At 41.7% G+C, this 24,877-nt stretch overlaps 1 protein-coding gene across 1 annotated transcript in view; it reads right to left on the bottom strand.

The window, feature by feature from the left end:
* The window catches only part of ADCY8 (adenylate cyclase 8), a 206,677-nt gene that overhangs the window by 127,695 nt on the left and 54,105 nt on the right, over positions 1-24,877 (bottom strand). The window contains exons 2-3 of the mRNA XM_069959623.1: positions 11,110-11,208; positions 9,366-9,515 (exon numbers count right to left, since the gene is read on the bottom strand). Of these exons, the coding sequence (XP_069815724.1) occupies positions 9,366-9,515; positions 11,110-11,208 (249 nt within the window). The remainder of the gene's footprint in view (positions 1-9,365; positions 9,516-11,109; positions 11,209-24,877) is intronic.

Below are 24,877 nucleotides of genomic sequence, written 5' to 3'. Positions count from 1 at the left end.
CTGTACAGTAACTTATAATATCACGTATCCAGCTGCTGTGTTATCAGGGTTATACAGTTACTATACATTATATACCACATGCTGCTATACTGTACAGTAACTTATAATATCACATATTCTGCTGTTTCTAAATGTTTGTTTTATTTGATTTTCCCTGTTATTCAGAATAAAAAAAATCATCATTTCTTATGGGAAATTTTGCTTTGGTTTGAGAGTGGATTTGGATTACAAGCACTGTCCCAGAATGAATTATACTCATAATCCAAGGCACTACTGTATACTACATACATAACAAAACAGCAAATATCCAGATGGATATGTGGTGTCCCACCACGGGTGTTGCTATTGGTTACACCCTTCGTAAGAGCCTGTACTTTTAAGAGTCGTTGTTGTTGTTATGTAGTTGTTATCACTATGTATATCCAGATATTGCACAGCTGTAGGAACCAAAGGGTTATTGTTTGTTTATGTACCACATGGGTCTGTACGCCAATAAGACTTCTTTCTTCTTCGCACCTATCATCTCTCTCTTTACTTTCACATACGCACTCCTCACCCCCTCACAGCACACCTTACATGCACTGTAAGAAGAAAGTAACATGGGTAGAGGAAGTGTAGGGGTTTTCGCCTTTGGATTCTGTAGGGGAAGGACGCAGGCTAGAACACTCCCTGCAGCAGTCAAGTTTGGCTCTGGCTCCTGCCAGGTCCCCAGTCTAAGGGTGGTATTACACGGGCCGATGGGGGCCTGATAATACCTGTAAACGAGCATTGATCTGCTAGATCAGCGCTCGTTTACTGGACCTATTACACGGCCCGATAATCGTTAATCAAGGGCTGCAGGGACATCGTTACCGATGTCCTTGCAGCCCTTGCTTAACTATATACATTACCTATCCACGTTCCAGGGCTGCTGCCGCGGTCTGCTTCTCCACGGGTCCCACGCGTTCTAACTTCAGAGTGGCCTGTCAGCTGACAGGTTGCTCAGCCAATCACAGGCCGGGACCGCTGCTGCGGCCTGTGATTGGCCAGGCGGCCTGTCACCTGACAGGCCACAAAGCTAGAGCGCGCAGGACCCGGGGAGAAGAAGACCACAGGACCAGCCCTGGAACGTGGATAGGTAATGTATATCGTCAGTCCCCGGCCGTGCACCACTATTACACGTAGCGATGCACAGTCGGCGCCTGACTAAAATAGGTCCAAACCTATATCAACGATTAGCCGATGATCGTTGTCATCGGCTGATCGTTGTATTTATTACATGGAGCGATAACCGGCCGAATGGGGCCGATTATCGTTCCGTGTAATAGTACCCTTAGTTGTGGTCTAGACTGACAACACATGTAGCTAGACACAGTTTTCTCTCAAGTTCCTCCCCTCAACACTATGCAGTGCTAAGCTTCCACTAGAGAGAACAAGTCAGGCATCATCCCAACCCACGCCGTGGACCAGAGGAAACACAGTGCAGGACATCATCCATAAAAAGTAAAGGAACTCATCTGGATAGAGCAAAATTGCTAGAAGCTAGAAGACACTCTCACAGCGCGGGTGTTATAAGAGAACTTTGACTACTCTGCTCATCCCAGGTAACAAGTTCTGGGGCTTGTGTCACCCTCTAGGACAGGTCACCTGACACTGGTGGCCAATAGGTGGTGCAAAGACCAAAGAGTCAAAACGCAGGCGCAAGTATTCACTCTACTCTCAAGTATTCTTCTATTTCTACCTCCTAAGTTCCGACAGAGCACAGTATTACTTGGGTTGGGACTCTCTCGACATTCTCCTCTCTACTCTTCTGACCCTCTCTTCTCCCTCTCATTATGCAACTCAGTCTGCACAGCTGTATCACTCCCTCTACTCTCAGTACAGATCTGGATTATAAAGTATTAAGTATCTTATCAAGTGTAAAGTTGTATCAAGGCAAAGCTGTATTTTCTGCTGCCTACCTCAGGTATCTTCATAGTAAACCAGATTCTATTTATGCTAAAGAGACTCTGTGATTCTTTGTCAAGCACCGACACAGCACACACACACTCCTTGGGTCATCTCCCCTTTCTGTGGATGGCAGTACCAATAGTCCGAGTGGGTCACTATTCCACTAAAGAACACCGTGATAAGTACCCAAGGGACCCCGCAACAACCCGGCAGGACACTGTACACAGGGGAACAAGGTATAGTCCACCCACTAAAATAAAAGAAGGTGTGCCATCATACCTGTGTGCCCAACTGGCACTGTCACGACAAACCACCACCAGGCAGAACTATACCTCGTCCAAACAACACAGAAGTGGCGTCACGGTTATCCAGCTAACCTGTGACCGTCCGTCTGTCCCTGCTCACTGTCGGGGCAGTCATCACAGATACAAATTATGACAGAGAAAGCTGTCATAATTTTGTAGTGGTGTTTCCTATACAACAGGTTTGGGGAACCTTGGCCCTCCAGCTGTTGCAAAACTACAACTCCCATCATGCCTGGACAGCCAAAGCTTTAGCTTTGGCTGTCCAGACATGATGGGAGTTGTAGTTTTGCAACAGCTAGAAAGCCAAGGTTCCCTACCCCTGTTGTATAGGAAACACCACTACAAAATTATGACAGCTTTCTCTGCAGCCTCCTGACCGGCTACCTAATACTAACTTGTCCTTGGTTATTCTCCCTATAATGAGGGTAATATTTCCATCACACTGACTGTATGCCGCACTAACTTGGAGTGCACTCACGTCAGCTTATGAAGCCATTCCCAAGCCCTTCACGCTGAAACGAATTGGCCCTTTTTGGCTTATTGTCCAATTCAGACAACAACCGGTGATTGTCATTTTTTAGTATTTTTGACATTTTCTGCCTATTTCCTTACTGTTAAGTAGAACCGCTGAGAACATTTGGTGCCGCGGTAAAAGCCCCTGGAGGAGCATTACCATGAAACACAATGTATTTTATTGTTTTGTTCTTTTAAGTATCGGCTTCTTTTTTTGTTCCCCACTTCTAACAATGAGAAATAATGGCGCAGAGATGGTCGGCTGTTTATGCTGAGCAATGATGTGTACCAGATTAAAGGAGAGGTCCGGCGTTTATTTTTTAATTTTAACAACTGGCAGGGGGGGAACATAACAAGCAACAACTACTTACCTCTCCCCTTGTTCTCGCATTGCCGTGTAAGGCTGGGTTCACACTATGTTTTTGCAATCCGTTTTTTGGAAAAAACGGATGCATGTGTGTGCATCCGTTTTGATTAGTTTTTTTCCATTGAATTCCATTATTAAAAAAAAAAGATCTAAACGGATCCGTTTTTTTTTTACGTACACAAAAATGTAGTCAACCTCATTTTTGTGTCCGTTAAAAAAAAACATCCGTTTTGATCCATCTTTTATATAATGGAATTCAATAGAAAAACGATGCACACACATGCATCCGTTTTTTTCCATTTTTTGCAAAAAACTGATAAAAAAAAACGTTGTGTGAACTCAGCCTAAGAAGAATGTTATGATGATGTCACGACTCGGGGGAAAATGCCTGACCCGGTTGATGGATGCCCCATCAGCCAATCAGTGACTGCAATGGTCTTCCCGCCCCAGTCACTGACTGGCTGAGCGGGGCATCCATCAACTGGGTCGTAATGTATAGGAGCTGGAGAATGCCGATGGGTGCCCCTGGAGCGGGACGCGGTGCAGCATGGGCACGGGGAGTTGTAAGTATGCGTTCTTTATTATGTTACCCCCCCCCCCCCCAGACTTCTCCTTTAAAACTTTTGTACAGTTTATTTTCCTTTCTTTTTATTAGGGGTCAGGCCTCAGATGCGCGCCCACATCAGACCTCCCCACTGCACACTATGGAGCGAGCGGCTCCGGCCATAGTGTGCACTGACAGGGTTTTCTGCGGCCGCTATTCACTGAAATAGCGGCCCCAGAAAACTGACCTGTCAGTTTTCTACGGCGCCGCGAGAGATCCCAGCCGGAGCGTATACTATGTATATATGCTTCGGCCGGGATTCCATAGAAGGCAAAGCAACATATATTTTCGTAAAAAGTACAGCCGTTGTTTCCGACTGCAACAACGGCCGTACTTTTAAGAAAATATACGTTGTGTGAATATGGCCTAAATCTTTATAACTTTCTGACACCAGTTTATTTTAATTTTTTTTCCCCCTTTAAGGTGCACCTCTCAAAACTCGTTCTAGCATCCAGACACCACTGATGACATGTGTGTTTGCTTCGGATACACTACAGGGGTCTTCACTTCAGACAATCCCTACCCGTTCAAAGACTCAGTGACAATGAGACAAATGACATAGGAGGAGATATATCAAACATGGTGTAAAGTGAAACTGGCTCCGTTACCCCTAACAACCAATCAGATTCCAACTTTCATTCCTCACATATTCTTTGACAAATGAAAGGTGGAATCTGATTGGTTGCTAGGGGCGACTGAGACAATTTTACTTTACACCAGTTTGATAAATCTTCCTCATAGTGTCCTCCTGCTGAGACCTCCTGGCGATCAGCTACAATCTGGGTAGTAAGTTTTTAATTTCTCAGCAGCGCCACCACAGGGGGGCTTAGGTATTACACATTAATTATTCTTACTCAAATCACTCCAATCAATGGATTTTTTTTTCTGGCCGTGTCATGAAACAACATAAAGGCCGGGAATGACTTCTCCTCGTAAAGCTTTTGTGCTCTCCAGCTCTTCGTCACTCAGCCATTCAATTAAAGGCGTTGGAATGATCTTCTTTATGTTTCCTGTGAGGGAAACGCATGACCCTTGATGTTCCAGCAGTAAATTACTAAAGTCTGTAGCGTTCCCATTAATACCTTGCAATGGGAATGGAGTCATTGCGGTGCACAGAGATGGCGGGATAATAGGCTCCTCTGATGACCATAAAAATCCCGGGTTCACATTGCAGCAGGAGACCATTAAAGGGCGATATAGTGACATTATCCTAAACGTGTGATTCATTACCTCCTATTTACTGCCGAATAATAGTCGCTAAGAGCGCCGGGATGAGTTCACACAAAAATGTGAAGAAGTCAAGAACCTTCAATTAAAATTTTTGGAATTTTCACAAGAATTTTCACAGAATGAAAAACAGTATGGACTGTGTCTATATCCAATGTACTTTGCTTATATGTGGTATTCCAAGTTCAGTCTTAAGGGTGCGTTCACACCTACAGGATCCGCAGCAGATCTGCAGCAGATTTGATGGTGCAGATTTGATGCTGTGTTCAATTATTTAAATGAAATCTGCTGAGGATCCAGTAAGTGTGAACGTACCCTAAAGGGGTTATCCAGTGCTACAAAAACATGGCCACAAAAACAACAGCCCCGCTCTTGTCTCGGGTTTTGCTGCCCAGTTCCATTGAAGTGAATGGAGCTTAATTGCAAATCACACCTGAACTGGAGACAAGAGCGGTGCTGTCTCTGAAAAAAGTGGCCATATTTTTGTAGCGCTGGATAACCCCTTTAAACCCTTTCTCTCTCCTTTCTCATGCCCTGATCTCAGTACTACGCTATCACTGCCGTATCTGCAAAAATATTTGTCTCCATTGACAGGTTCCCTTTCAACGCTTGGTTCTGGTAACATTGCTAACAGATTTCTGAGTTAAAGGGGAACTCTGTATAAGAAAGCTTTAACCCTGTCCAATCCCCCTCCATAATCTATGCTTGTGTGTTATAGGTTTCTGTTACATGAATTGACTGTTCGTCTGCAGCACATCCTGCCTCACACCCTGAAGCTGCTGAACATCCTCACTTCCTGGTCCACTCTGTCTCCACTCCTCTGTCCTCCCCCTCCCTTCTGAGACAGAGGTCACATGATATGTATCTCTTCTGTTGCAAGACAAGCTGTAAAGCCTCATCTGTAGACCCACCCACTACTGACATCACACAGTGATCACCTGACCAAGGGGTGGGGAAACAACAGCCTCTCCTAGGTGGTATAGGGGAAAGGAAACACTGTTGTTTCATTTCTCTCTCTTTTTCACTAATCTAGATAGGTAGATAGACAGACAGACAGGAGATAGATAGATAGATAGATAGATAGATAGATAGACAATAGATAAATAGATAGATAGATAGATAATAGATAGACAGATATACAGTGTGAACGCACCCTAAAGGGATGTTGTGGGTTTATAAGATTGATGGCCTATCCACAAGTTTCACAAGGTAGTCCATCAATCTCTAATGGTGGAGCCCTTACAGGTAAATATAATTGTTGAATATGTCCCTCCCACCCCCTGCTCGCCAGGGAATTTTAAGTTTCGGCCAGAGTTCCCCTTAAGATACTAAGTACAGGCAGTAATTAAATAGCTTTATACCTGCAAGAGCTAATGTGACTCTTTTCCCTGACTAAATTAAGGGGTTTCTAGTGGAAGACTCCCCCTTCCCATCCCCCTATGATGACCATTTACTTTGATATAAACTAGTGGAATAATGCAAAATCATTCCTATATGTTATTAGTCAGGACGTTGCAGACACCACTGATCGTGTCTGTGAGCTGCTGCGAAGGTCACCTTTACTTTATGGCACATCACAACACCCGACATCTCTATCAGACACTATGTGAGATGACAGATGCTCCGGAGATGGGCACCCGCACCCGGCGCTCCACCAGTCACTTCCACGGATGGCACCCATGGCTGCGCACACAACTCCTGGGAAAATGTGATTGAAATGGACACTCTCCTATCATCCAGTTTTATTTTGGCTGCATTCCTCTGTGCGTTCTATAAATGCCATCACCATGGCAATCCCGGGAGACCGGTCTCCATAGAAACACCTGTAATCTGGATGGGGCTTACTGGGGCACACAACACTCTCTTGTTGGCATGGCAGTTCTCAGAAGCCAACAAAATGTATTGTATTTACAAAGCAGAGGCAAAAGGGAAACTGTATTACATAGACCCAGCAAGTAAGTGTCGTTACCATGGCGTCACATACCCTGACATACAGAAGTCACATGACGGCCGCACATCCAAGAGGCTAAAGAGGAAGACTAAACATGTATAATATGTACAATATACACGTCCAATGGTTTATCTATTGGTTTTATGTCAAAAGTAGGCAGTATTATAGTAGTTAAATTCCTGTATATAGGGGCAGTATTATAGTAGTTATATTCCTGTATATAGGAGCAGTATTATAGTAGTTATATTCTTGTATATAGGGAGCAGTATTATAGTAGTTATAATCTTGTATATAGGAGCAGTATTATAGTAGTTATATTCTTGTATATAGGGAGCAGTATTATAGTAGTTATAATCTTGTATATAGGAGCAGTATTATAGTAGTTATATTCTTGTATATAGGAGCAGTATTATAGTAGTTATATTCTTGTATATAGGAGCAGTATTATAGTAGTTATATTCTTGTATATAGGGAGCAGTATTATAGTAGTTATAATCTTGTATATAGGAGCAGTATTATAGTAGTTATATTCTTGTATATAGGAGCAGTATTATAGTAGTTATATTCTTGTATATAGGGAGCAGTATTATAGTAGTTATATTCTTGTATATAGGAGCAGTATTATAGTAGTTATATTCTTGTATATAGGAGCAGTATTATAGTAGTTATATTCTTGTATATAGGAGCAGTATTATAGTAGTTATATGGAACAAACACGAGAAAATAGAGCCCGCACTATCGGTGTATAGGGTTAATGAATGCAGGTGAGGCGTCAATGGATAGACGTACACTGTCAGTGTGTCGGACTAGATCCGGGGTGCAACGGCAGAAAGCACAGTAGTAAAATGGCATAAGCGAGGAGATGCAAGAAAACCGAAGCACTCACCGGGTTGCAGTAGTCTTCAACAGTTTATTACATAGATCATCACAGGGAGGGGAGATGGTGGAATAGGTGCGGGAGCGTCTCTGCAGAGACGCTCCCGCACCTATTCCACCATCTCCCCTCCCTGTGATGATCTATGTAATAAACTGTTGAAGACTACTGCAACCCGGTGAGTGCTTCGGTTTTCTTGCATCTCCTCGCTTATGCCATTATAGTAGTTATATTCTTGTATATAGGAGCAGTATTATAGTAGTATATTCCTGTATATAGGAGCAGTATTATAGTAGTTATATTCTTGTATATAGGGGGCAGTATTATTATAGTAGTTATATTCTTGTATATAGGAGCAGTATTATAGTAGTTATATTCTTGTATATAGGAGCAGTATTATAGTAGTTATATTCTTGTATATAGGAGCAGTATTATAGTAGTTATATTCTTGTATATAGAGAGCAGTATTATAGTAGTTATATTCTTGTATATAGGAGCAGTATTATAGTAGTTATATTCTTGTATATAGGAGGCAGTATTATAGTAGTTATATTCCTGTATATGGGAGCAGTATTATAGTAGTTATATTCCTCTATATAGGAGCAGTATTATAGTAGTTATATTCTTGTATATAGAAGACAGTATTATAGTAGTTATATTCCTCTATATAGGAGCAGTATTATAGTAGTTATATTCTTGTATATAGGAGCAGTATTATAGTAGTTATATTCTTGTATATAGGAGGCAGTATTATAGTAGTTATATTCTTGTATATAGGAGCAGTATTATAGTAGTTATATCCCTGTATATAGGAGCAGTATTATAGTAGTAATATTCTTGTATATAGGAGCAGTATTATAGTAGTTATATTCTTGTATATAGGAGTAATATTATAGCAGTTGTATTCCTGTAAATAGGAAATTAGAGGCACATTATTCTTATTATAATATAACTTGGAGTCATAACTTTGTCTATGAATCAATTCTGAACGGAATTGTCTTTTACTTGTACGACTATTCTTTTTGTGAGCACATTTAGGGTGGTATTAAACGAAGCGATTATCGTTCGAATAATCGTTCAATCGGTCGTATTTGAACGATTATCTTTAAGTGTAATAGTAGACAACGATTAAACGACGAACGATTGGTCGTTGGTCGTTTAATAGGTTTTGGATCTATTTTTATCGTTTGTCTTTTACACATCGTTCGCACATCGTTCGTTTGAATAAGATGTCGTTAGCCGTTCCCTGTTCATTCGCAAATTGAAAGGGGAGTGTTCTTGAACTTTGTTGCTCCAATTCAACCGATAATCTTTCCGTGTAGTAAAACCAACGATTATTAGGCAACCGCTATTGCGATCGTTGGAGATCGTTTATCGTTAATCGTTAATTGAAAAAAATCGCTTCGTGTAATACCACCCTTACAATACACTGTAGGTTGTAAAATATATTTTTCACTGTAGAACAATTGTTTCTATCTACATCTCTGTATCAGCACGGAAGCTGTGATAAAACACCTCTATACAGGCTGGATTTCCCGTCTTATCTCAGTATCCATCAGTAAGAAGGAGGCTTTGAATGTAGCCGAGGCAAATACCTGTCTCTGGTTTTCAGTCTCTAGTCTCAGCCTGGCTTCTACGCATCTTCTAGTTTCCAGGAAGGCTTGTCGCTGAGCCCGATCTGACAAGTAGCTAATGAAGATTCCTGCAGTGTTCATACACATAAATAACACAGCTTGTGCCACAATCTGAAAAAGAAGAAACATAGGAATTAAAAAAAAAAGTTTTACAGATTTCACCACGTACAGTGGTGCCTTGGATTACGAGCATAATTTGTTTCGGGGCCGCGCTTGTAATCCAAAACCACTCTTAAACCAAAGCAAATTTTCCCATAAGAAATCATAGAAATGCAGACAATTGGTTCCACACCCCAAAAATAATGATTTATTATTATGAATAACATGTAAAACAAATGAAACAAACATTCAGAAACAGCAGAATCTGTGATATTATAAGTTACTGTACAGTAATGGAGAGGATGGGAAACACAAGGGCAACCAGAGACTGCAGGGAGCATGGAGGAATGAGCAGGACAGATGTGGGCACAGTATAGCAGCACTCTCTGTCCGGGAAGAGAGGGGTTACAGCTATGTAAAGATTACTTCCACAGTCCTGTCCTCTGATGTAAGCCCCAGCCTGAAGAGGATCTGCCATGATTTGGAAGGTGAGGGAGACTTCCTGGGTCAGAGTACAGAGCTGTAGACCCCCCTGTGCAGACCATGCCCCTCCTCCACTCCCCCTCCTACCCAGTACAGGGAGCTCTTACACCAAGTCACAATTTTGAAAAACTGTGAGCTCTTAAACCAAAACGCTCTTAAACCAAGTTACTCTTAAACCAAGGTACCACTGTACTATATATCTAATCTCTACCTCATCCCATACAGTAATCTTCTGTTTATATTGCATTAGAGCCAAACATGGGGCGAATATCAATTAGAGGAAGAGGAGGAATAAAAAAATGAATACAGCCTTAGGCTATGATCACACTACCTAAAATAACGTCCGCTGTCCGCGCCACAAAACAACGGCCGTTATTTTACGTAGTGTGAACATAGCCTAATGCTATGTTCACACTACGTAAAACTATGCCCGTTGTTGCCGATCGTATACGCTTCGGCCGGGATCCTGTGCGGCCCCGCAAATAACTGACAAGTCAGTTTTCTGCGGCTGCAATTCATTGAATTGCGGCCGTAGGAAACCCTGTCAGTTCACACAGTGAAGCGAGCGGCTCCGGCCGGGGTCACGGAACAGCAGGTCTCATACGTTGTGTGAACATAGCCTTAAAGGTGTTGTCCAGCCAGTTTACCTTTTTTCAGAATGCCCAGGAAGGGTGTGAGTGGAAAAAATACCCCACACTTACCCCCCTCTCTCCCACGCTGGCACCGACCGAACGATTATTGTTTAGATTCAAACGATTTAACAATAATCTGAACGATAATCGTCCGGTGGAATAGAGCCCTAAGTGCTGGTCACATGTCCCAGCTACAGTAATGAAAGCTATGGATGCAGCAAAGCTGGGATGAAACAGATGGCACTGTAGGACAGGTGACGGTGAGTGTGCATTATATGGCAAAAAATAAATTCTAGAGTGCTTTACACAAACACAAAGATGCCATTAAAAACATACAAAAAAGCCAAGAACATTTTTAAAAATAAACTGCTATTTTCTCAAGAATCCCATCCTACGGAGCTCCCTCCTACATTATGATTATTTTCACTGTTATAATAATGGAATAATAATACAGTTTTACCAGGAGGCCTCACTCTTCTAATCGTACTTACGTATCTCCTTTTTTCCCCATTATTGCTAGTTTCCCCTCCAGGGATGGAATCTAGATGATTCCATTTTTCCAGATGGAGATTCACTTGTATAATATAAGTCTAAAAGAAAAGAAAAATCCTCAACACTCATCTCAAGGCTTCGAGAAAGCGTCCGAGCATCACAGAACGGCCGCAGGCCACTTACTATGTATACATGTCCTGTCTGCACAGGGAAGCTGAAATCTTAGGAAATCGCTGAGGATGTGACGTGGATTTTCCTTTTCTCTAACGGGCGTACATTGCACTGATTTCAATGGCAATATGAAAGAAAATTATGTTTTTTTGGACGTTGCTACAGTATCAGCCGGGTGAACATGTCAATGCGGCCATTGTTTATACAGTGTGTGAAAATAGTCTTAAAGTGTCACTGTTGTTTAAAATTTTTTTGCAGAAATCAATAGTACAGGCGATTTTAAGAAACTTTGTAATTGGGTTTTTATGCATTTTTATTATGAAAAAGCAGTTTGAAGCTCTCCCCCCATCTTCATTGTTCTTTTATGGAGAAAAGATGAGGCCCCAAAACAGGACAACAAACAGTTAATTTACAGCTACATCACCGGGCTATCTCCTCTGAAGTCAGCACTGACCTCTCTGACCTCTGAATACCGGCTTTCATACAGCTCCCGCAGTGTAATCCTTTGTTCTCTGCTTTCTGCTGGCGACTAATCTTCCTCTTCCCCCCCACCCCTCCCATAGGTTACACAGGGCTTGACTGATGTAAAAGAGTCGAGATTTCCTGATAATGAGCAGTGAATGAGAGAGAGGAGGGGGGAGGGGGGACCTGGGGAAAGTCTTTTTGAATGCAGATAATGGCATATTTGGCTAATAAACCCAATTACAAAGTTTCTTAAAATTGCCTGGACTACTGCGGAAAAAAAAAAACATACGACAGTGACACTTTAAGCCGTTAATTCTGTCGCTTGTGTCATTTTTTTTTAGTTTGCTTAATAAATCTGTTGGTTATGGTGGGTTTTAAAGGACATACTCATGACACACCCACTTGGTGTTTTTTTGGACAAAACTGACGTGTTTCTCTGGTTTTGGGAAAAATTGTGTTGCACACTTTCAGTAAATATGTCGGAACACCAAACGGAAACACATTAGTAAATCAGCCCCATTGTATGCATCAATCTCACGTGTGTTCTCTTAGTCTGCAAGCAAACAAACCAACCAACAAGGCGGAATCGGAATCTCCTACTCTGGACGGTTCCTGTCATGGACAGAGGTGGCAGCAGAGAGCACTGTGTCAGACTGGAGAGAATACACCACTTCCTGCAGGACATACAGCAGCTGGTAATACTGGAAGACTGGAGATTTTTAAATAAAAGTAATTTACAAATCTATATAACTTTCTGAAACCAGTTGAATTGAAAGATTTTTTTTCTTGCCGGAGTACCCCTTTAAGTCATTATTGATGCTGTGAATCAATGATTTCATGTTAAAAAAAAAAAATGCACTGGCCTGGATACAAGATGAGATACGGTTGGATATCTCTAGCCTTGATACAAGATGAGATACAGTTAGGCACCTTTAGTCTAGATACAGGATGAGATATGGTTGGGCATCTCAAGCTTGGATATAGGATGAGATACAGTTGGGCGCTTCTAGCCTGGATACAAGATGAGATACGGTTGGACATGGAGGATACAGGTTCCCGTAGCACAAGACTTTCTTTCTCTGGATGGTGGGCAAGAAATCTGTTTTAGCCGCTCTTGTTTGTCTGTGAATCAGGGGTCTGTCTGGGTTGTCCTAAGCATGATCACCATTGCTCCCAATAACCTTTACAGCTCAGTCAGAACAACCTAAATGGCTGCAACTTGTCCAAATAACCACCCTGCGTCTCTTAGCCCAAAGGCTGTATGTTACTGCAACCACCAAGCCTACAGTGAATCAACTAAATTCTGATTTAGTAAAACTGCAAACACTAGCTCTGTTATGTTGTTGCCTCATTTCCTCGGTTACCCTAACAGTCTGCAGGGGGTTAACTATGACATCCCACTTGTGCACTTTTACAAGCTCTCCATTGGCATATACTACTAGCTTATAGCCGTATCCACTTTTTCTTTAGACTAGGTCTAGAGAATAGAGGAATTGCTAGCAAGCCATGTCTGGATATATTGGGCTAGATCAGGGAGCTAAAGCTTTGGCTGTCCAGGCATGATGGGAATTATAGTTTTACAACAGCTGGAGGGCCAAAGGTTCCCCATCCCTGGGCTAGATAGAGTCCTGTTCGGTAGTGGCCATCCCCTCTAAGGGTATGTTCACACTGAGGAATAGACAAGGAATTAAAGAGGAAAGCTTTCACTTGAAATTTCCTCTTCTTCAGCTCTGGCGGAATTCGAGTGGAAAGCGGAAATTCTAATTCCAAACCCCAATCATTCCTATGGGATTTCTCTAGCGTAATCCGCCCAAAAAATTTATGTGGAAAGCGGATCCGCGGCAGAACATTCCGTGCAGAAATTCTGCAGGCGGCATTTCATGTGGAATACGTGTAAAATTAAGCGTAGATTCTGCTTGAAATTCCTCGCCTATTCCTCAGTGTGAACATACGCTATGGGTGGGTTCACACTACGGAACCCCAGCGGAGAATTTCCAATGGGTTTCGTAGCTCGTACCCGTTCACGGCCGCGCGCCTCTCTGCCTGTGCCATAGACACCATTCTATGCACGGGCGCATTCCACATTCCGCACCAAAAATTGACATGTCAATTCTTTCGGCGGATAGCGGAATCGGGCTGCCCATAGAATGGTGTCTATGGAACCGACAGAAAGGCGCGCGGCCGTGAATGGGTACAAGCTACGAAACCCATCGGAAATTCTCTGCTCGGGTTCCATAGTGTGAACCCACCCTAAAGGAAGAATAATGGTGACCTCAGTGGCCTCAGACATCCCTTCATTCCTGTGCATTTAGCGACGTTCCTTTGTTCTGTTACCCTTCTTGCCCTCTCTTCTCTTGCACATCCGCATATAGTTGAGAATATTAATGCCAGGCGTCAGCGCTTTCTCTCTCGCCTAATTCCTTGCGGCTTGTGCCCCCCCTCCCCCATTTTCTCTGCTCCACAGGTTTGCACATCTGATTAAATTAAACATGTAAATGGATTTGCATGTGAATTATTAAAAGGCAACGTTAAAGAAAAAAAACAAACCAAAAAAAAAAAAAAAGCAAAGCTCCAGCAAGAAAAAATGTAAACAGCTCATTCATAGTGGTAGAAGTCGTGGAAATTGAAAAAACAATCCTAACATTTTTTTTTATCTTGTTCTGGTGCTTACCGGGACATCGCTGATCTCCACTTCCTGATCCTGCCTTCTTACACAGGAAATGCCTGATCAGCCAATCACTGGGCACAGCAGTGACCTGGCCGATCAGGCATTTCCTGTGTGTCAGGAAGAGACCAGGAGGAGGAGATCAACTAAGATCCAATGAGCATTAAAACAGCAGCAGTAAAGGACCAGAAAAGTCTGTAAAACAACAATGTATAACCTCAGACACTCCCTTAATAGGATTATAGTTGCAGATTTTGGGGGGATTATTAGAAGGTCATGGTAAAGTATATAAATCACAAAGACAGGGATGCACCATGGTGCACAGCTATTTCTCATTCTTCACCTTTTCGCGGGCAGGACCAGGGCTGGACAGTTTGCTGGCAATACAAATATATATGTGCCACTGGTGTGTATTAAAGTTTATATCTTTGTCAGGGTATTCGGGGATTCTGTGGATGAAAGGTGCTTACTGCTTTTTTGGTCACAAGATGGCACTATTTTCTCCTATAACCAATGCAGGCTGAAGTATCTTGCAAGGGTTAATTGCTATGTTACATATGTACGTGCTTGAGTGCAAGTTGCCAGCCACCTCCCTATCCTCTCAGCCTATAACAAGTCTCCTAAACTTTCCCTTCAGTTTTGACCTATTAGGTGTCTAGTTACCACACAGGCTGATCCACTATTTGGAAACTAGTCTCAACCCTTCCAGATAAGTTTGCTGGGCAGTCCTAAACCAGTCCCATCCCCAGTGTCCACCACTGAGCCTGCATATGCCTGTAAAGGACACTGGGGGGCATGGTATGGTCACATGCTCCCCCTTGTCGGCCATGGAGTATGGATGTAGGATGCCATCTCCAGTATATGGATTGTAAGGTATGGATGTAGGATGCCATCTCCAGTATATGGATTGCTGGGTATGGATGTAGGATGCCATCTCCAGTATATGGATTGCTGGGTATGGATGTAGGATGCCATCTCCAGTATATGAATTGGCAGGTGTGGATGTAAGATGCCATCTCCATTATTTAAGACACTTAAAAATTCATTAAAATCACATTCAGGCTTTTTATTAAACATCTATTCCAGAAGGACGCCATAGATTATAGCTACAAATGCTGCCGCAATTACTTCTGACAATCAGATCAATTATTTATTCTGAAAGACCTCAAATATTACTCATTCTGAGTTTTCTTGTAACCAAGGAAATATCTATAATATACAGTAGTATATGGAGCAGTGAACAGTGGTTCATATAGGCCTCTTGCCCCACCTATAATGCCCCAAGGTAAAATCTATGGCCAACCATCAGGATAGAAGAGCACAGTTACTTCATGCCAGAAACAACACCACCCCTACCATCATGTTGTGCGTGTTATTACAACTCATCACCATTCAATTCCACGGAACTGAGCTGCAATACTGCACACAAACTGAAGAGCACAACAAGAGCCATGTGTTTTAAATCCAGGAAAAACCCTTTAATTCAGACATATGTTCGATTGTAAGTACCAGAGAAATAGCCTATAGCGTTAGAAAGAGTAGACACAGCAGTGGTAGGCTGTAGCCTCATTCCTCATGGGTGGTGCTTTTGTATTCCTCATGGGCGGAGCCTTAAACTTCTTCCCAACAACATGTCACATGACCCATCTCTTCTACAGTCCCCCAGTGAACACTGCTATCAGGGTGCTCCCAATAAACAGTATCACTAGAAGACACACATTGACAGTGCCACATTAAAGGGATTCTCCATCTATGATATCTTTTTTAATCTGTAAAATAAATGAACATGTGTTAGTAAATAAAGTTATTTTACTTACTTTCTATGGTCTTTCATGCTGTACTTCTGCTTCTGATGCAGTTTGTCTGCTTTGTTGTCTTTATTACGCCAACTTCCTGTTTAATGTACATCCTACAATGGACTTTGTTTCTGCTGTACTCTCTAGCTGGAAATTCAGTCAATTCTATTGTTTTTCCCACTATAACGTCTTGACTATAAGAGGAGCCTCCCACATAGTGTGAAGGATATACACTCACCGGCCACTTTATTAGGTACACCATGCTAGTAACGGGTTGGACCCCCTTTTGCCTTCAGAACTGCCTCAATTCTTGGTGGCATAGATACAACAAGGTGCTGGAAGCATTCCTCAGAGATTTTGGTCCATATTGACATGATGGCATCACACAGTTGCCGCAGATTTGTCGGCTGCACATCCATGATGCCAATCTCCCGTTCCACCACATCCCAAAGATGCTCTATTGGATTGAGATCTGGTGACTGTGGAGGCCATTGGAGTACAGTGACCTCATTGTCATGTTCAAGAAACCAGTCTGAGATGATTCTAGCTTTATGACATGGCGCATTATCCTGCTGAAAGTAGCCATCAGATGTTGGGTACATTGTGGTCATAAAGAGATGGACATGGTCAGCAACAATACTCAGGTAGGCTGTGGCGTTGCAACGATGCTCCATTGGTACCAAGGGGCCCAAAGAGTGCCAAGAAAATATTCCCCACACCATGACACCACCACCACCAGCCTGAACCGTTGATACAAGGCAGGATGGATCCATGCTTTCATGTTGTTGACGCCAAATTCTGACCCTACCATCCGAATGTCGCAGCAGAAATCGAGACTCATCAGACCAGGCAACGTTTTTCCAATCTTCTACTGTCCAATTTCGATGAGCTTGTGCAAATTGTAGCCTCAGTTTCCTGTTCTTAGCTGAGCGGAGTGGCACCCGGTGTGGTCTTCTGCTGCTGTAGCCCATCTGCCTCAAGGTAGGACGTACTGTGCGTTCAGAGATGTTCTTCTGCCTACCTTGGTTGTAACGGTTGGCTATTTGAGTCACTGTTGCCTTTCTATCAGCTCGAACCAGTCTGCCCATTCTCCTCTGACCTCTGGCATCAACAAGGCATTTCCACCCACAGAACTGCCGCTCACTGGATGTTTTTTCTTTTTCGGACCATTCTCTGTAAACCCTAGAAATGGTTGTGCGTGAAAATCCCAGTAGATCAGCAGTTTCTGAAATACTCAGACCAGCCCTTCTAGCACCAACAACCATGCCATGTTCAAAGGCACTCATCACCTTTCTTCCCCATACTGCGGTTTGAACTGCAGGAGATTGTCTTGACCATGTCTACATGCCTAAATGCAATGAGTTGCCGCCATGTGATTGGCTGATTAGAAATAAAGTAGTAACGTGCAGTTGGACAGGTGTACCTAATAAAGTGGCCGGTGAGTGTAGATCTGGCTGGATTACTGGCTAGAGTGTACAGCAGACTAAGGTAGTACATTGCAGGACAGAAGGCTGGGATACTCAATAGCAAATAGTTTGCATTAGAAGCATGGACGTCTACAGGAAGGTAGCAATATTTACCAATATATGTTTATTTATCACTTAGTTGTCATTAGGAAGCCCCATACTAGTATTACCACTGGTGAACAACACATTACAGTCCAATTACATAGCCCGACAATGACATAGCTATTAAGTAGCACCACGTTAATACTGCCAGACATTATCAGTGCCATTAGAGAACCACATGACGGTACTCCTATATAGCCCCTAATACACAGAGTTATCAGAGTGCCCTTCATAAAGAGTGCACCACATGCCGAGTGCTCAGAGGGCACAGAGTTAATCTTCTCTTACTGTACATTCACTGTCTCTGCTCCCCGTGTCTTGCTATTACACCCTCTTCCAGTTATTTCTGCAAATATTTCTTGAATTATTATAATTATTATTGCTATTTGTTCCTTCTAAGAGTCACAATTTTCCCAGCATGGCTGTTCTCTAATTGCAGCAACTTCATAATATAAATTATCACTGACATTGTTAATTATTCATATCCCTCTCTGCTTGTTCCTGGATAGAAAGAAACAGCAAAGAGACAGAATGAGGACTTTTAATTAAGTTCTCGGAGACGAAAGTGGAGCCCACTTATCCCCATCTCATTAATGCAAATAGTTTGTTTGTGCAATGGTTTATATGAGGGGGGGGGAGAGGGGCTTAATGCAAATATTCCTTTATATCATGATACTTCATATTTCAAGGACATAAGCTCCAGATCTTAACCCATGATCTATATCAAAGGCACAGCTGTCACTTATTATGCTTCAGGATAAAGCACATATGTCATAATATCTTTACCATGGGAGGAGCTTTCATCTACGCTGATTATTGCCTCCTCCTGCTGGCAAGAAAATGACTACGGTAATGCCACACACTACTATAATACTGCTCCTTTATATAAGAATATAACTGCTATAATACTGCTCCTTTATATAAGAATATAACTGCTATAATACTGCTTCTATATACAAGAATATAACTACTATAATACTGCCCCCTATATACAAGAATATAACTACTATAATACTGCTCCTTTATATAAGAATATAACTGCTATAATACTGCTTCTATATACAAGAATATAACTACTATAATACTGCTCCCCTATATACAAGAATATAACTACTATAATACTGCTCCTATATACAGGAATATAACTACTATAATACTGCTCCTATATACAAGAATATAACTACTATAATACTGCTCCTATATACAGGAATATAACTACTATAATACTGCTCCTATATACAAGAATATAGCTACTATAATGAAATTGAGAGAATGGAACGGCTGCACATCCCATCTATGGCTGACACTAATGCCGCTTGGCCTATATTAAAAATCAACACCAGAGTGTTTGTATATGAATTGATCAAACCATATTGCCCCGTGTACCACCGCGCAGGTCCTCTGGTCCACACGGGTCCCTACGCTAACTCCACACCGTGTCGGTCAGCGACCGCCAACCCCGCAAAGCGTGCACATGCAGGGAAGGGAGGCCATGGAACGGCCCCGCAACTCCAATGCCACAGGACCAGACCCAAAAAGCCCCACCAAAACCCAGCCAGCACCACCGGCGGGGAAGGCTGCCCCCAAACGACACCAGTATGGATATGGTATTACACTTATCATTGCTGCTCTCACAGAATGGGGAAGACATAGGGTCCAGACATGTGAGCACAGACATATCCTGCTAATTTTGGTCATGTGGGTCATATAAAGGAGTGCTAGCTGTTCAGAGAGGGAGAACTGTGAAACATGAACTGGAGAGAATGGAACGGCTGCACATCCCATCTATGGCTGATACTAATGCCGCTCGGCCTATATTAAAAATCAACACCAGAGTGTCTGTATATGAAGTGATCAAGCCATATTGCCCCATGTACCACCGCGCAGGTCCTCTGGTCCACACGGGTCCCCACGCCAACTCCACACCGCACTCCTTTATAAGACCCACATGACCAAAATTAGCAGGATATGCCTGTGCTCACATGTCTGGACCTTATGTCTTCCCCATTCTGTGAGAGCAGCAATGGTAAGTGTAATACCATATCCATACTGGTGTCGTTTGGGGGCAGCCTTCCCCACCGGTGGTGCTGGCTGGGTCTTGGTGGGGCTTTTTGGGTCTGGTCCTGTGCCATTGGGGTCGCAGGGCCATTCCATGGCCTCCCTTCCCTGCATGTGCACGCTTTGCGGGGTTGGCGGTCGCTGACCGACACGGTGTGGAGTTAGCGTAGGGACCCGTGTGGACCAGAGGACCTGCGCGGTGGTACACGGGGCAATATGGCTTGATCAATTCATATACAGACACTCTGGTGTTGATTTTTAATATAGGCCTAGCGGCATTAGTATCAGCCATAGATGGGATGTGCAGCCGTTCCATTCTCTCCAGTTCATGTATAACTACTATAATACTGCTCCTATATACAAGAATATAACTACTATAATACGAACTGGAGAGAATGGAACGGCTGCACCTATATACAAGAATATAACTACTATAATACTGCTCTTATATACAAGAATATAACTACTATAATACTGCTCCTATATACAGGAATATAACTGCTATAATACTGCTCCTATACACAAGAATATAACTACTATAATACTGCTCCTATATACAGGAATATAACTGCTATAATACTGCTCCTATATACAAGAATATAACTACTATAATACTGCTCTTATATACAAGAATATAACTACTATAATACTGCTCCTATATACAGGAATATAACTACTATAATACTGCTCTTATATACAAGAATATAACTACTATAATACTGCTCCTATATACAGGAATATAACTACTATAATACTGCTCCCTATATACAAGAATATAACTACTATAATACTGCTCCTATATACAAGAATATAACTACTATAATACTGCTCTTATATACAGGAATATAACTACTATAATACTGCTCCTATATACAGGAATATAACTACTATAATACTGCTCCTATATACAAGAATATAACTACTATAATACTGCTCCTATATACAAGAATATAACTACTATAATACTGCTCTTATATACAGGAATATAACTACTATAATACTGCTCCTATATACAGGAATATAACTGCTATAATACTGCTCCTATATACAAGAATATAACTACTATAATACTGCTCCTATTGTGGACATGTCACAGGTAAAGTGTTCGAGGGGAGGTACATCTCACCCAGGCTACTGCTTACGGTGAGATGGTAAATCCGGGAAAGATCTCTTACTCAGCAGTATTATGCTGCTGAGTTGTTCTTTACATTTTCCGGGCCGGATTTACTGGAATGGTGGGTAGGTTGGTAGTGGGACCTGCCATTCCCTTCCCCCCGATCCAGTTCGGTTGTTGCAATCAGGTGTGCCCTGATTAGCCTGCAACAACTTAAAAGCTCCACAGTGCTACAGGGGATTGCTCTCAGCCAGGGTGAACAGCCTGCATGCTGTGTTTCCTGGGAGCAAGGAGTTCTATCACTGCTGGGGCCTATTCACACTCCACGATACCGCCTATGGAAATGACAGATAGGTGACCTGTGTTAGTAAGTGCCCAGACGGGCAAGACCTTTTTGTTTTGTTTTATCCTTAAAGCACAGTGTTGCTGGATTTACTTTGCTGGACTGTTTATGTTACCAATAAACATCAAAGCTGATTTTTCTAAAGTCCAAGTTTGCTGCCTGACTTGTGTCCAAACACACCATCCCCCGGGAAGATCCCTACACTATATACAAGAATATAACTACTATAATACTGCTCTTATATACAGGAATATAACTACTATAATACTGCTCCTATATACAGGAATATAACTGCTATAATACTGCTCCTATATACAAGAATATAACTACTATAATACTGCTCCATCCTCTAACACCAGCCCTGCCTGCTCTCTTTATAGCTATGTTAGATAATCCAGCCTGAGCAGAATATCTCCTTGTACTAGATTATCTTCACAAATTGAGTTTGCTGCAGTTAGACCCATACAATGCGTTCCACCGATCCCCCTTTCTGTCCATTTATATCTATAGAGCTAAATGGCTGTAGCTGGGAGACTATACACAGTACATTGTTATCACATTAGAGTCACAGTCAACTGTGTAGAACATCAATGAATTAACTTGTTTCAGCAAGATGCCCTTCGCTGGACATCAATTCTGTTCTTGTCGGAGCCTCTTGCTGTCATTTTGCTTGTGTTTATGCTCCTGGCACAGTGATTTTATGTTTATACCAATAATGATGTAGTTTATTATAATGTATATTGCTTTCAGTGATACTGGCAGCACAAATATATTACTGAAATCAACCTTGAATGATAATAATTTCCTCTCCAACTGCCGACAGCTTCAAGTGAATTTCTACCCTTAAAGACCTTTCATTTGTCCTAAACAGCTCTGTCACTGCTGTACGTGCCGATTCTAGTCTTCAAAAATTCTGTCTGCAGCCACCAGTATGGGCGCTTAGAGGCTGCTACTATTATGCAGAATGCTCTTACACCCCCTTTACTTGTCAGTTCTATGAATTAAACTTCTATTAAAAGTTTTCTGCTGGTGGGGTCGCTGTGTACATACTGTAGATTACATTACTGATCCTGTACTGATCCTGAGTTACATCCTGTATTATACTCCAGAGCTGCACTCACTATTCTGCTGGTGGGGTCACTGTGTACATACATTACGTTACTGATCCTGAGTTACATCCTGTATTATACTCCAGAGCTGTACTCACTATTCTGCTGGTGGGGTCACTATGTACATACATTACATTACTGATCCTGTACTGATCCTGAGTTACATCCTGTATTATACTCCAGAGCTGTACTCACTATTCTGCTGGTGGGGTCACTATGTAATGGATCCTAGCGGCAGTCATACTTTGCCATCCAAATGATTTTTCTCCTGGGAATTTCAGGGACCAGATGGCTGCATTCCCACTTATTATCCAAGTGTTATTATAGATACAACATAGCTAAATATACCGTACTGTACGTTGCCTATGTACCATGTGCCATGCAATGGGGCCTATAAACCTCTTTAGACACTGGCTCCTGTGTACTGCTACCTCTGTGTCCCCTATAAAGCCCCACCACCCCCTATGAAAACTACACAAAATATATCCTTGAAAGATACAGATGTGAAAGATACATACTACTTTAGAGTCAATCTGCTTAAGTCATTGTATATACTAGTAGCAACGGATCAGGGATTAGCGGGGAGCAGCGGCACTGGTGACTACTGTACACAGACTCTTGTCTCAGAGAGCCCAGGGGGATAAAGCGGTTAATGCCGCATTTTCCATACAAACAGATCTCTGAAAGCAAAAGCACTGACACCTAGGAGACTATTTTTATCCTTTTTCCCTTTTAATATGATGATTGTTAAAAGGCAGTTTTATCTTTCTGGGAAGTTATTAAAAAAACAAAAAAACAACAAAAAAAAAAACAAAAAAAAAAATAAAAAAAAAAAAAAAATATATATATATATATATATATAATAAAAGTAATTTATTATTTATTGTCTATTATTTTTAAGATTACTGTTATTACCTCAAATATTTTATATATATTTTTAATATTACTATATGAAATAAACTTCCTTTTAGTTCTTTGTTGTTTTTGCTATTATTTTTTCTTGTACCTTTTTTTCTCTGTTTCCTATCTATTGATATATGCATAGACCATCATTTATTAGTATTACTAATAAATATAATATAATAATATTTATGATTTATTTTCTTTGATAAACTTTGTATTAAACCACAAGGTCAGAAATTACATAGAAATAGAACATGAACAAAGTTTTCAAAAGTTCAGTTGGGCAGGTTAGCCAAATTTTGGCATAAAAGTTGCAACCCAGCGAATTGAACCTTAAAGTGTTTTTATTGTTAATAACTTTTAAAATCTAAACCAACAGTAGATGGTTGGCAATATACATTTTTTTTAGTCATTATGGAAAACACAGCATTTCCCGTAATTTTTTTTTTCCAAAGAGACTAAACACAGGGGAGGAGATTTATCAAAGGGTGTAAAATTTAGACTGGTGCAAACTGCCTACAGCAACCAATCACAGCTCAGCTTTCCTTTCAGCACTGCCTAAAGCTGAGCTGTGATTGGTTGCTGTGGGCAGTTTGCACCAGTCTAAATTTTACACCTTTGATAAATCTCCCCCAGGAAGTCCAGGGTTTCCTAGGACATCAACTCTCACAGCTTTCAACCAGCACAAGACATAAAGCTTCAGGAGACCGGACCTGGATTGCTGGTAGGCACTGCTTTGTTTTATTGCATGATAACTTAAAAAAAAATAAAGGTGTATTGCAAACTTGCTTTATTTCACATATATTGTTGATTTAGACTTGTTATAAAAAACTTATAACAACAGGTACATACTAAAGAACCACACTAAAAGAGCTAAACAGTGCATCTGTTAGATCACCAATACTTACCTGTCTGATCTGTTTACGCTCTCCCGGTGTCCTGTTTTCTGGTGTGTCCACTGTCCCACACAGCCAAAATCCTGCTCAGGCAATCACTGACCGAGGGACAGCGCCACGGGCAGGCTTTTTGACTTGCAAGACACAAGAGTGACAGCCTGCTCGGCCAATCACTGGCCGCGGGGCTGTCCCATCTAAGTCAGTAATTTGCTGATCAGGCTGATGGTGGCTGAATACACAGGAGACACAGAGGAGGACACTGGGGGAGCACAGACAGGTGAGCATACCATTTCACTTGTGCGTCCACCATCTTACACAAATTTGAAAATAAAGCTTGCAAAAATTTGCTTCTATAACTAAGCGGAACTTGGTTGTGAATCCAGCGTCGCTCATCCGTACATAGAACCATTTTTACCTGAAATCTCTCAAATGTTTCATCTAACTTTCCAGCTTATAAAACAAAATAAAAAAAAAATAAAAAATGCGTGGGTGCCTCGGTTTAACCTAATGTTCTGGACTCTTTCACATACAAGACGGAACTGTTGTTGTTGTTTTTAGTTTTCAGAAACCTGTTCATTGCTTTCTCTCCTGATTTATTCATTAATTCTTTTTATCATTACTATGTTTTCTATGTAATCTATTATTCATATTAAGTTTACTTTTTTTACTTTAACGATTG

The sequence above is a fragment of the Dendropsophus ebraccatus genome, chromosome 2 (genome assembly GCF_027789765.1).
Source record: "Dendropsophus ebraccatus isolate aDenEbr1 chromosome 2, aDenEbr1.pat, whole genome shotgun sequence".
Taxonomy (NCBI): Eukaryota; Metazoa; Chordata; class Amphibia; order Anura; family Hylidae; genus Dendropsophus; species Dendropsophus ebraccatus.
The sequence above is the reverse complement of the archived record's forward strand: the minus strand, read 5'-3'. Positions and strand labels throughout refer to the sequence as shown.